The 14,146-nt window shown below is 55.3% G+C and overlaps 2 protein-coding genes across 2 annotated transcripts; both read right to left on the reverse strand.

Annotated features, from left to right (window-relative positions):
* Positions 1–163: 163 nt before the first annotated feature.
* On the reverse strand, positions 164–1,142 carry KVR01_003903 (uncharacterized protein; the record flags this gene model as incomplete). The annotated part of the gene is made up of 2 exons (XM_044794000.1): positions 164–268; positions 330–1,142. 2 exons carry the CDS (start codon positions 1,140–1,142, stop codon positions 164–166), a joined length of 918 nt encoding a protein of 305 aa, XP_044648918.1.
* A 1,198-nt stretch (positions 1,143–2,340) lies between these two features.
* Positions 2,341–9,355, reverse strand: KVR01_002456 (uncharacterized protein; the record flags this gene model as incomplete). The annotated part of the gene is made up of 6 exons (XM_044783829.1): positions 2,341–3,999; positions 4,342–7,755; positions 7,950–8,749; positions 8,813–8,878; positions 8,934–9,021; positions 9,095–9,355. The coding sequence occupies 6 exons, from the start codon at positions 9,353–9,355 to the stop codon at positions 2,341–2,343; spliced, it is 6,288 nt and encodes a 2,095-aa protein (XP_044647471.1).
* Positions 9,356–14,146: the final 4,791 nt, after the last annotated feature.

The raw sequence follows: 14,146 nt of genomic DNA on the forward strand, positions 1-14,146 counted from the left end.
TCAAGGGCTTGGTGGGAAAGTGGTTGACAGTGACAAGCCGGGCCTCGCCAGTAGTCCGGATCAGAATTAATTCCAGCAACTTCTTTTACAATTCTACAAATGAACCGTGGGATGAAATCCCTTTTCTTTGTCTAGGTGGCATTTCACACTTAGGGCTGTAGACCTAGCAGGCTGTGACGTCTTCTGGTCCGCCAACGGGCGCGGCTGCTTGCAGTACTGCGGCGCCCGCCCGCCTGCGGCCTTCGAACCTGGCATGTGCGATTCCTTGCTGTGGTTTTCATAGTTAGCATCTTCTCGTGCGCGGTAGTTGGGCCGGTCGTTGTGCTTACACCGAGCCAGTAGCTGACCAGTATGTCCAGGTGGCAGGGGACGCGGTGCCCAGCGACCTGGATCGCAAAAGGCTGGAGGACCATGCCGTGTCCGTCCACCTCATGGGCGCCGATGGCCAGGCCGCGCAGGAGCCCCTTCTTCCTCGTCTGCTCCGCAGAAGCCTGCTCGATGGTGGCAGCGAGGCGCGCTCGGTAGAGCTCAAAGAGCCTGTCATTGGGGAAGAGGCCGTAGGAGAGCAGCGCGGGGAGTGCGTAGTCGGTCGGCGACCAGACGAGTCCGTACTCGACGCACTGCTGCTTATCGGCCTTCTTGAGCTCGTCGTGTGACATGAGGCGGTCGAGGCAGCCCTTGACGTGGAACGTCGGATATGCTCCCAGTGACGCCACGAGCAGTGGCTCGCCCGTGAGCGAGACGAACTCGCCCTGCTGCTCGAACAGCCGCTCGATGACCCGCGCCACGGTCTCGGTCGCTCTCCATGTATTTCGCCAGCCGTCGCCGAACTTGTCAGATGCCCAGGATTCCATCGCTGCTCTGCTTCTCCAAGCCATCTTCATTGCGACCGACAGCTGGTGCAGGACGTCATCGGCGCCCGGCTCCCGGTCTACCCCGAGCAGCCGCATCGCCAGCCTCGCACGTGTCTCCCCTCGCTCGGCTGCGGTGCCGGTGGCGGCCGTGATTCCCAGACGTCGACATGACCGTTCGAGATGTTTCGTCGCACCTCGTGTGTTGTCCATCAAGTCGTCCACGCTAACGATAAAAGGTTGGCCCGTTCCAGCCGCCAAGGATGTGGGGCTGGCCGATCCGTCTTCCATAGCTCAGGTTACATAAAACGTCCAGGCTGGTATGTATCCTAGTTTATACTAGGGTGAAGGAGGTTGATACTCTCCATATATCTTTAAATCCAACATTCCCATTCACAACTTCTCGGTTTCAAAAAATGCACCCCAGGCCCCAGACGCCGCCGCCGGCACGCGCACCCGCCCCCGCGGCCCGTCAGGCAGCCACCTGCTATATATAGCAGATAGTCCGCAGCTGCCACCTGCTATATATAGCAGATACCTTACCGCCAGGTGCTATATATACCAAAAATTTTACCGGAGCAGCACGAAAACGGTAAAGCGTTAGTCTCGTGCCTGGCTATTTGGCTGCCTGCTGGTTCCTATACCGCAGGTCTGATACTGTTCGCGGTGACCTTTGGTTTTGCCAGCGGCAGCAATATCAGCATCACACCTGTCTGTATAGGTAGGCTGTGTAAGACACAGAACTATGGTCGATACTACGCTACGTGTTACACCGTTGTCAGCTTTGCTTGCCTGGTGGGTGTGCCCATTGGCGGCAACATTCTTACTTCGAACGATGGTGATTACTGGGGGGTAATTGTCTTCACTGGACTCGTGTATTTAGGTGCCCTTATATCGCTATACCTTGCGAAAGTGTGCAAGGTCGGTTGGAAGCCTTGGATAATCTTCTGACGTCGAGGCTGAAGTAATACTTGCAATGGTCAATCACCACCCCGTTTTTTCTGGACGGCGGGCTAACACTCTGGGAACCACGTGGAAATGACCTGTAAGACCCGGCTCGATAATTCTATGCTCAGCGCTGTGGCCACGGGTAGTGCTGTGCGATGCTTTGCTGCTGAGGCATCATGCAGGGACCCTGAAAGCTGGGAGTAACCTAGCCTTGATCAGCCGCATTTGGTAGATCTCGAAGCTCCCATTTTAGAAAGCATCACTCATATGACAATGGTCGCATTAGCCCTCACCACAAATGCCCATGCGTTTCGCTGACAGATCAAAGAACAATAGAACTACACACATACAATGGGCTGGGATCTACATATCAGAATATCCACTGAGGGACTTGAGTTGCCTCTCCCATCGTCCTCTTTGCTACCTTTTGCCCATTTGCCAGAGGTCCGGCTCTTTTTGCCGTTGAAAGTATGGCCAACCGGGGTTCTTCCAGAGGCTCCCTCTCGCTTCAAATCGAAGCAATCGTATAATCTGTCCGGCTCTAGGCACCAAAACAACCCTTCTCGGCGATGGACCGCGCCATCTCCGTGATCGACGCGGCACCAATGACCTCCATATCGCTGACCTTCACGCCTGTGTTCTTGAAGACCCAGCTGCGGAAGGATGATGTGACGAGGGAGTCGACACCGTAGGCGGTAAGAGACTTGTCCACGTCCATGTCATTCGGAGACATGCCTAGAGAGAAGGAGAGGTACTCCACGCAGCCAGATAGGGCGATATTGGCAGCATCATCCAAGGAGTTGGCTGAAGTGAGTGCCGTAACTAAAGCCTTGCCACTATTTTGCGAGGAGACACCCGCGGAGATTGAAGAACCTAGTGTCGTACTTCCGGAAGAGTCCAAATGCAGCTTTGGAAGGTCGAGCTGATTCAGGACCTCAAACATCTTGGTCTCAGCCCAGAAGGGGTCAGCGACCTCGTTTTGGCGGATCAGACCGCCAGTTCCCACGCCAGTGACAACCTGCGCGGGTAACCGGAGAGCGTCGCTGGTACAGCCGGCCATGGCCCGCTCCACAAGGAACAGGAAGTTCTCTAGGGAAACCGTGAAGAAACCACTGGCCTTGAGTATAGCGAGGGTCTTCTCGTCATCTTCCAACATTCCAGCACCTATGACGGGACCAAGATCAAGAGAAACAGAGTTCTTGTGGCCTAGAGACGTGCGATGGCGGGCCAAGGCGTCTTGGAAACAGTTGCCCGCCGCGTAATTTGCCTGACCTCGGTTGCCAATCACGCCGGAGGCGGAAGACAAGAAGACCAGAAAGTCCATGTCATCAGGCAGTACAGTGTGAAGGTTCCACGAACCGATCATCTTCGGGCGAGTGGCCGCTGTCCAATCTCCGTACGACATATTCTCCCACATCGCATCAGCCACCACAGCAGCGCACTGGACGGCACCCTTGATAGGCGGCATATCGGTGCTCGCAAGGGCTTGACGAAGGTCGTTCTCGTCACATACATCGACAGGGAACACCATAGTTCTGACACCGCGTTGTGACATTGAGGACAAGAAATCGTAGTGTCCAAATGTGCTCGCACCTGAACGAGAAACAAAGATGAGGTGACGTGCGCCGCGGTCAGCCATTAGGCCGGCAACAGCCTTGCCTAGACCACCCAGGCCACCAACGAGGAGGTAGGTCGCATCCGGCTGCAGGACCACAGGAGCAAGAGGGTTCGTGCTGACTCGGACATGGGATCCGGGAGTGAAATGAAGGGTGTTTAGGTAGCGGCCGGGGTTTGCCGCCATGGAATCCCAAAGCCGGTCAAGATGATCCAGTGGCTCCTCACGGGTGAGACTCGGAGATGGAGGACCGAGGCGATCCTCCAGGACGAGCTCGAGTACTTCCTCCCACGCCTTTGCGATGACCCTGGGTCGCTTCTTTGCGACTTCAAATAGGTCGAATTTGTGGATCGAGACATTGTCATATTGTGTAGTAATAGGCACCTTTGTCAGAGTGGTATTACTGACGAGGAATATGTGGCCGTTGTCTCTAACGCACTGTGCGCTCTGGTCTACGTGCTCCGTCGTCGGCGAGAACACACAGTCCACACCGTTACCTTCTGTGAGGTGCATGAGCCGCCCAGACAAGTCTCCATCGCTCATATCAATGGTGTGCTCCAGTGGCAGGCCGTACTGCCGGCTCAGCTCGGATCCCTGCATAGCATTACATACACCAGCGAAGACTGTTGCGCCGAGATATTGAGCCACACGGATTGCTGCATCGCCGTAGGGACCCGCAGCACAATGTATGAAGACGGTATCGCCGTGTGAAAGGCCTGCGATGTTGTTGAGGCGATGATATGCGCCGGTCAAAGCCGCTGGACTCAAGCCTCGAACCTTGGACTGGTTGTGGAGTTGGTGGACGAAGACTTGGTCGACAGTGATCACAGATTGAACCGTATCGCTAGCCAGAGCAACTACCGGGGTGCCAACCATGATCCTGGTGACACAAAGCCCTACCCGTTCGACCGTTCCAAAGACATCGACACCTAAGCTGCTCCCGCTGATTCGACCCAAACTCGTGTCGAGATCAACTTGATAGAGATTTGTGCTTTGAACGGCGATGCAAACATCGTACGGGCCAAGGGGCTGCTTGGCAGCGTCGTTAACTTCAAAGAGCGTGCTTGTTGTACGTGTACTTGGCGCCAACTTGAATTTCAGCGGCTGGGCGAGCTTTCCAAAAGCCAGAGTCTCCACGCGTAACGCTTGATCATGACCATTCTCGATTACCGAATTGATGGCGTCAAGTGGATGGAGTCTAGCTGCGAAGAGCTTGCTGTCACGAAGAGAGTATTCGACTTCAGGCAACTCAACCTTGTCGGTCTGGTTATAAAAACCGTCGAAAATGACATGAATGGCAGCTGTGGCTACAGCTGTGTCATATCCGTTCCGGATTCCACCGATATCCAGGCTGACAATGTGTTTGGAAGAATCTTCGGAGCGAATAGTCCTGGCCAACCCCTGGAAAGGAGCGAGAAGCGGCATCTCTGTGGTGTCCTGAGCACCAGCTGTGACCCAAAGAAGACCAGGCGTAGCCCCAAGGATGAGTTTTATCTGATCAAAAGTAGCGTGAGACATATTGTAGATGATAGCTTGATCCATCTCGACAAGAGAGATGCAGTGTTGGCTCGCGTGCTGTGGAGTCAGTTGAGACAGCCGAACATGCTCCACGTTGGGAGCGGCCAGGGCCTGTGACAAGCTGTTGGTCTCATCAGAGATATCACCGTCTGGAAGTAGGACTACCAGAGGGATACTGTCGGGGATTGGCATTTCATGGATGCCGGAGAAAACAGGACACAGTTCCCGCCAAACGAGTTCACTGCAAAGGTGCCGGTTGCTTGGCAAGAATCCAGATGCACCCAAAGATGCCAATTTTATGGACTCCATGCCGTCCACAACAACCATGGGCCTGCTGAATATGGCATCCGACATCACAATGTCGGCCACGGCTTCACGGAAGCCCTTACGCTGAGCGGTGGCGTACCCATGGAACTCTGCGCCAGCCCCCTTCAACATGTCGGGCGAAAAGTAGATCTGCCGGATGCGAGACGGGACCATTGTTTCGTCGCCAATAGCGAATGTCGTTTGGAACATGGCATCGAGGGTAGCTGGATGAATGAGGTGATCATATTCGAAGTGTGCTGGCATTTTAGACTTGGTGTCGGGAATGCGAACGATGCTGGTGCACGAGTGCTTACTCCTCGTTAAAGAGACGACGTTCTGGAAGAGTGGTCCATAGTTCATACCGATTCCATCTAGCCTCTCGTACAGGCAGTTTGCGCTGATTTCCTGCGAGCACTCGGAGTGTAGTCTCCAGTATATGTCTCGATAATCTCGACACCGAATGCTATCAGTCATGGCCTCGTCTTCTGATTTCCCGCCATAGGTAATGTTGATCAGACCGTTTGCGTTCTCCTGCCACGGCCCATGCTCAGTCCTCGTCTCAATCGAGAAAGAGTAGGCAGCGGTGCCCTTGGTGGCATCTGGCGGCGGGGTCTTCAAAGCCTTCGTGGTGAGCATGTGCTCCAGGCCGTGCTGGCTTGCTGGAATCACGACTGGCTTCATGATGAGGAAATTGGAGATTCGATAGGAATCTACTCGCAATGAAGGGACGCTGCATTGCCTTGCAGCTTCCAAAGCCATGGTGACCAGACCGGCAGCCGGGTAAATGATGACTTTTTGAACTTTATGATCGGCCAACCATGGATTCTCCTCCAGCCTCAGAAAGCCACGCCAACGAGAGCTCTGAGGGGTGGATTCAGCCAAGGGAGCGCCGATCAGATCCTCACGGCCATGACTCCGTTCACGGAGGGCTGTGCCTAGGTGTGATTCAAACCAATATTTCTTGGAGTGATTAAAGGGATATGGAGGAAGATCAACAAGAAGCTGTGGCAAGGGGCCCTCCTTGCTTCTATATACCCACGAAAAGTCGGCAGGGCAACCGCGTGCCCATAGATCGCCAAGGGCCTTTAGAGCGGAGACAGAAGCGTGCTCGTTTCGCTTCAGAAACGGAATGTGAGGGAGCTCTGGTGTAGCTTTACCCATAGTGAGAGAAGCGACAATCTCCCGGATGGGCCTGGCTAGTGTGATAGCAGGACTGACCTCGAGTACGACCCTTGGCTTCACAGCTGCGTACATGTTGGAGAAGGCCTGGCTGAAGAGCACAGGGGACGTCAAATTCTTGGACCAGTACTCTGCGCCCACTTGCAGCGCAGAAATCTCTCGACCGGTGACGGATGAGAACATTCGTGGGCCCTGCGCACTGAGGATTGGCCTCACTCCTTCTATAGACTGCTGGTAGCTCTGTGCGATCAGGCGCATGTGGTGGGAATGATAGGCAGTCGAGACAACCAGTACTCGGTGGTAGACCCCGTCCTCGTCCATCTCTTGTGCAAGATAGAGGATTTGTGCCTTGTCCCCAGACAGAGTGACCGAGACCGGGCTGTTCTCACAAGCAACGGCGACAGTGCCAACTGGAACCCGGCGGATGTATTCCTCTACATCTGGAGCAGATAGGCCAACGGCCATCATGAGCCCCTCGGCCTTCGGATGTGAGTATTGCAGAGATTGCGCATACTCGCCGCGTCGAAAAGCGATGGTCCAAGCATCCTCTCTAGTCAGGTATCCAGAGGCATATGCGGCAGCGATCTCCCCAGACGAGTGACCGACCACGGCTGTGGGGAGCATGCCGGATGCCTTCAGCAAGTCAAGGAGGGCAATCTGAATCGCAGTGGTGGCTGGTTGTGCAACACTAGGCTCGTTGATGCGACTCGAGCGGGGAGACTCGTGCATCAGCTCCTTCAGAAGATCGAAACCACCGTCCACGATCTTGAAAAGATACTTGGAGGCCGCAACCAGGCTGCTGCTAAAAGGCTCGAATTCCAGCAGCTCGCGGCCCATGGCGTACCACTGTGCGCCTTGGCCGCAGAAAACCGAAACGAAGGTTGGAGCCGCATCGTCGGAGGGGAGAAAACGTTGGACATTGAGGCGTCCTGGACTGGCGAGCTGCTGCTGGAGGTCAGTCGCAGATCGTGCAACCAAGCAGGCCTTGAACTCGAGGGCTGAGCGGCGTGAAGATGTGTATGCGTAATCTGCCAGCAGGTTGGGTTCTGAAGCGTGATCTGCAACATATGGCACGTGCCCTGAGGCAACTCTAGCAATTCCATCTCTCTCGTGGGATGAGACGAGGACGAGCTGGGTGGAAGCAAAGGTCTTGGAGGCAGCAGGACCAGCCGAGACCGCGGTGGGCAGAGAACGGTGCTTGCCGGGCAGACAACGTTCGGCAAGATACGAGCCCGCATCGTCGAGGATGACATGGGCATTCGTACCTCCGAAGCCAAAGCAATTGACGCTTGCACGGCGGAGTCCACTCAATGGCCAGTCGGTGAGTGACGTGGGGACCTGAGAGAAGCAGAGAGAGAGAGGTCAGCCTCGCGTTACATACCGACCTACCTACCTAGGTACCCAGGCACTTGGGTAGGTAGGTACATAAGTAGGTAGACAGGGGAGGGGGGCTTCCACTGCAATGATAGAATATGCCACACCTATCAGTGATTCTCCCTGTTGCTGGCCGCATCATTCGGCGGTGTACGTACCTTGATCTTCCACTCGTCGAACTTGATGTCTGGATTCCCGGTCGAGGGGTCAAAATAGAGGTTCTTTGGGATCTGCCCTCGCTCAACGGCCAGCACTGCCTTGATCAGACCGGCTATTCCCGCCGCGCCCTCGAGGTGGCCAATGTTGGGCTTGATCGAGCCGACGAGGATGGGATTGTCGGCGTTGCGACCTCCACAGAACGCCCGGGAAACGGCAAAGCACTCTTTCGGGTCGCCGGCCGGGGTGCCGGTGCCGTGGCATTCGACATAGCCGGTCTGGTCGACATCCAGCCCGGCCTCCTGGTACACCGCCTTGATGTTGGAAAGCTGGGCATCGGAGCTGGGCATGGTGATGCCTGGGGTCTTGCCATCCTGATTGACGCGAGATCCACGGATTACGGCGCGAATCGTGTCATTGTCGCGTATCGCATCATCAAGGCGCTTCAGTATGACCACGCCGACGCCCTCACCACGGCCGTATCCCTCGGCCTTGTTCGTAAACGTGAAGCACTTGCCACTCTTGCCGAGGAAGTTGAGCGCTGTCATGGGCATCATGGTGGCGGGGGTCAAGATCAAGCCAACTCCTGCAGCGATAGCTACGGTGGCTCTCCCGGTCCGCAGGTCCTGACAGCAGTTGTGCACAGCAACCAGGCCCGCGCTGCATCCTGTGTCCACGGTCTGGCTAGGCCCTCGAAGGTTGAATTGGTACGAGATGCGGTTGGAAAGCATCGCCGCACCTGTCCCGGTGGCCGCATACTGAGGCGCCCAATTCGGGTCTCGTAGGATGATTTGCTCGTAGTCTGCGAATTGTCAGATGTTGGTTTCCGAGTCTGGGGTTGCGGGTCGGCTCGAGGTCGGCTCACCCTTCACGAATGTTCCGACATTGACAGAAGTCTCACTCAGATCTAGCGAATCTTTGGTATACCCAGCTGCGTACACAGTCAACAAAATGGAAGTTCCTGCGGGGCTGAGGGCCGGTTGTACCATTCTCCAGTGCCTGGTACGTGACCTCGAGCAAGATGCGCTGCTGTGGGTCGATCGCATGTGCTTCAGCCTGAGAAATGTTGAAGAACTGTTTTGATTGATGGTTAGTTTCTGTGTCGATTGGGGCGGCATGTGCAAGTGCGTGGATGTTTGTCACATACAGCAGCATCAAAGCCTTTGATGTCATCCTTAAGGAAGTGAGCTCCCCTGAAGCCGATGGAGCCCTGACGTTGCCCACTTGGGTGGTAAAAGCCATCGATGTTGAGACGGTCGCGAGGGAACTCTGCCCACGCATCGCCACCCTCTCTTAGCATTTGCAATAGCGACTCGACATTATCACCGTCTCCAGGGAAGCGGCAGGCCGTTCCGACAATTGCGACAGGTACAACGGCATCATCCTCGGGAATGAGCGACTCGCCCATTATTTCTGGATGAAAACAAAGGATCTGCAGATTGAAAGACAAAAGGGATCGCGGATCGGGTAGGAAGGTTGGATATCTTTGCAAGGGTCGTGGAAGAGGGCTGTTGAAGTGGTAGGCCAGCTTCAAGGCACCACAAACGGGGCAGCTCTACTCAAACGAGCGAGGCTCCAGATGTCGAGGCTCGAGGCTTGAGGCTGCCGCCACCCCAGCCGGAAGTGAATATATGAGCCCTTGGACGTGTTGCACGTATATTTAAAGAGCGGTGATTGAGGTGTTGGTTCCTACAAGGATAGGTAGTTCAGTGTGTTGATACCCAAAGACAAGGTGTGAGGGCGATGTTCTGGATAAGATGATGGTCGGCGGTGGGGCCGAGTTTTATCACCGCGTCTTGGCTGCAGTCAGCATTACATGTGAATGGTGTTGGGAGCCCGGTGAGAGCTGGATCGGACTGAAGTGAACAGGACCGTCGAAACTGTGCGCATTTCTGAGCTTCAGCTGGAAGGTCTCGAGGTAGCATACCCCTTATCATGCCCCCTCCCCCGGTCAAAGGGCTGTGACCAGTGGCGATGATGGTGATCGGGCCTGCCGGAAGACCTAGACAGCTCCACGTCTTGTTGTCTGCGAATCGATGAGGCTCACTATTTCCCTGTAGCTGCTAATGGTGACACACAGCTCATCCCGCTTTGGCTCTAAACTTGGACCATGACCATGACCGCCAATGACGATACGAGTATGAAGTTGAATGCAGAGAAGGATTGGCAAGATCGGTAGCACGAGTCTCATTAAACAAGTGGGAAAAATAGGAGAGAACCTGCAAATAGGAGACGATGTTCCAAAGCTGGCAACGGGAGATATTTTTCAACACCTTTCGCCAAGATCTTTGACCAGATCACCCCATCAGTATGCTCTCTCGCCAGGCATGAAACGGCCTCGTATGCCGCATGCATGCATTAGGCACATGCACTGCTATGAACACCACACGGATCGGAGCAGGTCATCAAGAGCCACAAGGGGCGGGCCGAGCTGCAAGATGCGGTACTTCCATCGGCTGCAAGTAGAATCGTACACACAAGAGATGACAGGGGTTGAAGCCAGGAGATTAAACGATAAGGAAACTCAAAACATGCTCTAGGCCTCAAGTAGAAGACTCGACCATTCACTCTTACCTGTACTTTGTCAGACACGTAACCTTCTCAACTATGAGATTGCTTCTGCCTGCTCCAGAACACACTTGGTGTCGCAGCAGGGCGTCTTTGACATGAGACGGAGTGTCTGTTGCTTGTGGAGAAAATGGTACACAGTGTATCTCTTGCAAAACCTGCCTCCTTGAACACCACGGTCTGTGGGCTGTTGTGCCCAACCACCCCCCCCCCCAATCCCCAGTCGCAGATATTCTTCTACAACTCAGCAGCTGAGCAGTGAGTACGCCGCTCAGCGCTAATCATCAGCTGACAGCTGTCACCTGGATCATGAGAAACATTACGCCTGAAAAGCCAATGACCCTTCTCGTAGGGTGGAAAGCGTCTGCGGGGGAAAAAGAGCCGGACCCAAGCTGGCAACATTGGAATGTTTGAGGACTTCCTCAGGAGCAGGCTGTTCAGGCCGCGATGGCGCCCGAAACACACCCCTTGCATTCCAATAGGACTCTACTTGGCAGACAAGAAACAAGATCCGTCCAATGGCGTGCACGAGTGCAGTGCGTTCGTGCAAGAGCATGCTTGGTAAATTAACGTGAACCAGTTGACATGTTGCAGCATGGCCTCGAATGACGTGTTCGGGCGGCTCGGGGAGTGAGCGATGGTGGATAGCCTCGGCGACCTGGTGATTCAAGTACTCGCAGGCAAAAATTGTAGCCGTGGGCTATGGCACAGAAACTCGCTTGTCGAGAACGGCGCACCTTCCTTTGAGCCCTAGGCGCCTAGAAGCTTGCTGCGGGGCGAATAAACGAGCATTTGATATCGGCACTGCAAATCCGTGATCCACTGGGCGTGAGGTAACACTCATCACTGCTCTCGGCTCGGAGATCTCCAACCTTGTCTGACGACCAAGCCGACCATTTTCCTTTTTTCTTTCCTCTCATGAGCCCGTCAGAACGGCCCCTTGGGAGAGGAGAACCAAAAGACGGCAAATCCAGAGAGCGTCCATTTTGTGACGTAGAGCTTCAAAGAGACCGCGTTGAAGATCCAAGGATACGAGACAGTGTCATCCGGAAGACGGAAGGGTAAGGAAATAGGAAGGGTACAAGATGGATCCAGGAGCGGACGGTTTGTGCCAGAAGTCGTCGTGGACCGGCCGTTGAATCCGAACGGCTTGGTGCGCTGTTGCGAAACCTGACAACTGACAGCCCGAGTCGATTTTCAAGATCCTGCAAGCTGCCGTCGGTCTGTTCTTGGTCAACCCCTGAGCCTAGTGTGAGTGTCGGCCTGGTCCTGATGCAGCCTGCCCTGTCTGACTGTCTGTAGGACGGGCGCCCTCTTGGGGATTATGAAAAGCCCGCCGTGCCTTCTTGTAGTGAGAACGCAATGCTGTACCACGGTAACAAACGATGGGACGTCGTCACCATCACAAGGACCGCGCGGTTTCGGTGGGGAGTAGGAGGGGTCTGGCCCTCACCAAATCAAGGGGACTCCAGGCGCTGGTGGCGCGGCACTGAGGGAAACTCGAGACGGGCAGCAAAGGGCTGCCCATTTGACAACCTTCGGAGGTATTTCAGTGGCATGGGTAGGACTTGACAACTTGGAAAACTATGTGCTTCTCTCCGCATGGCTGATGAGGGCGTCGTGGAGCATCGCCTGCTGCAAGACCCAGACACCGTGCAATAAATCCTTGGTATGAGACTTACTGATTGAAAAATTCGAAAATCGATGCTAGAATCAAACGGACTTTCTAGCTTAGCCGCGAGGTTGATGGCGAGTAATTGCCTGCCCACCTCCTTACGTGCCCAGGTAAGGAGGCATGGGACAGGCAGTGGTATGGGGTAAGCGCTCCCCGAAAAGACACTGGCAGTATCCATGTTGAGATACTAGTATCAGTCCGTTCTCCAACGCGTAATTACCTACTACCTAGGTAGTAGGTACTCACCATTGGATCCACAGACACGGAACAGTCGTAGCACTCCGAATCCAACAGCCTGCCGCCATTCTGGAATACATGCAGTCATTGGTATCCTGCGTGCCGTGGATTCCATACTGCAGATTCCCATTGTGACCGTGATTTTGACTCGTTTGGAGCTGGAGCGTCGTCAGTAGTAGCCTGGGCCTGAACAGACCGCCAATTCAGGCAAGAGATCTTCAAGCTTCGAGGGCACTCTTATGGCATTCACATGCTGCCTGAACGCAGCCGTTGTCAACACAATTCTGGCAAGTGGCTCCCGACCTGACGCCGACAACCACGGGTGTAACAGCAGCCCCCGGCCCGGTTTCGTGGTAGAGAGAGCCCGAATTGAGGACGTCAAGGCACGACCGCTGGCTCGGCCAATCCATACTTAGTAGGCTGCGAGCCTTGCATTATCAATCGCTATACCTTGTTTAGGGGCTGTGTAGTGTCTTGGTGGATCGACCACGCATTGGACGCCAACTGAGGACCCAATGGTCCTGATGGCACGATGCTGCCCAACCAAAACAGGATGCCACAGCGATTACGAGGACTGTCTCGCGAGCGAGACAAGTACTGACCAGTGCGGTGTGGAGGCGGACGAGGCGGACGGGAGGGCTCAGTTAACCCCGTCTGCCCGTCCATGTCGACACTAGGCCGGCGCGCGACAGTCTCGACGTTCTGTCACACAGGCTAAGACTGAGACACTCAGGCACTCCCCCCCACCATGCTGCGAAATGGAAGAACCGAGCACCTTTTTGACGTCAGATCACTCGGCCCTCGCGCCCGCCCATTCCTAGGTATCCGATGAGTTGGGACGAGGAAACAGACGAAGGCATCCAGGGTGGCTCTTGCAGCAGCCAAAGGGCGTACTGCATGCCCATGTACGTGAGATGGCCACAGATCCCGTACTTCAAGCCCCTTTCAGGCCCAGCCATGTCTCGCTCGTACCGCCAGAGGTGAGAGGTGTCTGGCAGGAGGGTCACACGGGACGGGATTCCGCATGAGTCGCCCTTAGCGACCCAGATTAGCACGCCATCTAGCCTTGTTTGTCGGCGTTGCCTGCCCAGGTGGTGCCACCCCAACGCAGTGGGAGACCAGACTGGGTGGAAAGTACGGCCTTAACCGCAGCTGTGAGCCCGGGGACCCGTTGGATACCCGGTGCTCGCCTCGTCGGCTCAGAATAGCGGCTATCATGGGGACCATGTACCGTGTACGGGGGGTATGTTTCTGCTTGAGCCTGTCTCGGGCTGGACGGCCTCGATTCTCCAGCTGAGGTGAACACCCAGCAACTACGGTTCTGGTCTTGGCCTGTGCCACAAACAGAGTTTGCGCGAGCACTTGACTCTCAAGGCTCGTTCCCACAAGCGACCCAACGTGCTTTCAAAAAGGCTCGGCTTCGATTCGGCCGCTCAACGGTCTCTCGACAAGACTCGGACGACGGATTTTCGAAACAGTGACTCGGGTCCTGCTTGGCCACTGGCTCGTGGCATCGTACAAGACGGCGACTTTCACGTGCGGTCAACGGAAGGATAGACAGGGGAATCGTCGGGCAGTGGGCTTTGTACGTGTGGGTGGTTGGCTTGCTCTGAGCAGGCTCCGTCACATGTGACCTCATTGAGACACTCAACTTGGGTTCCTCCGCCACTCGAAATCTGCATTCAGGCACAGAAGATGTGTCACGTTGCACGGTATCCG

Source organism: Diaporthe batatas (assembly GCF_019321695.1).
Source record: "Diaporthe batatas strain CRI 302-4 chromosome Unknown Contig00003, whole genome shotgun sequence".
Taxonomy (NCBI): domain Eukaryota; kingdom Fungi; phylum Ascomycota; class Sordariomycetes; order Diaporthales; family Diaporthaceae; genus Diaporthe; species Diaporthe batatas.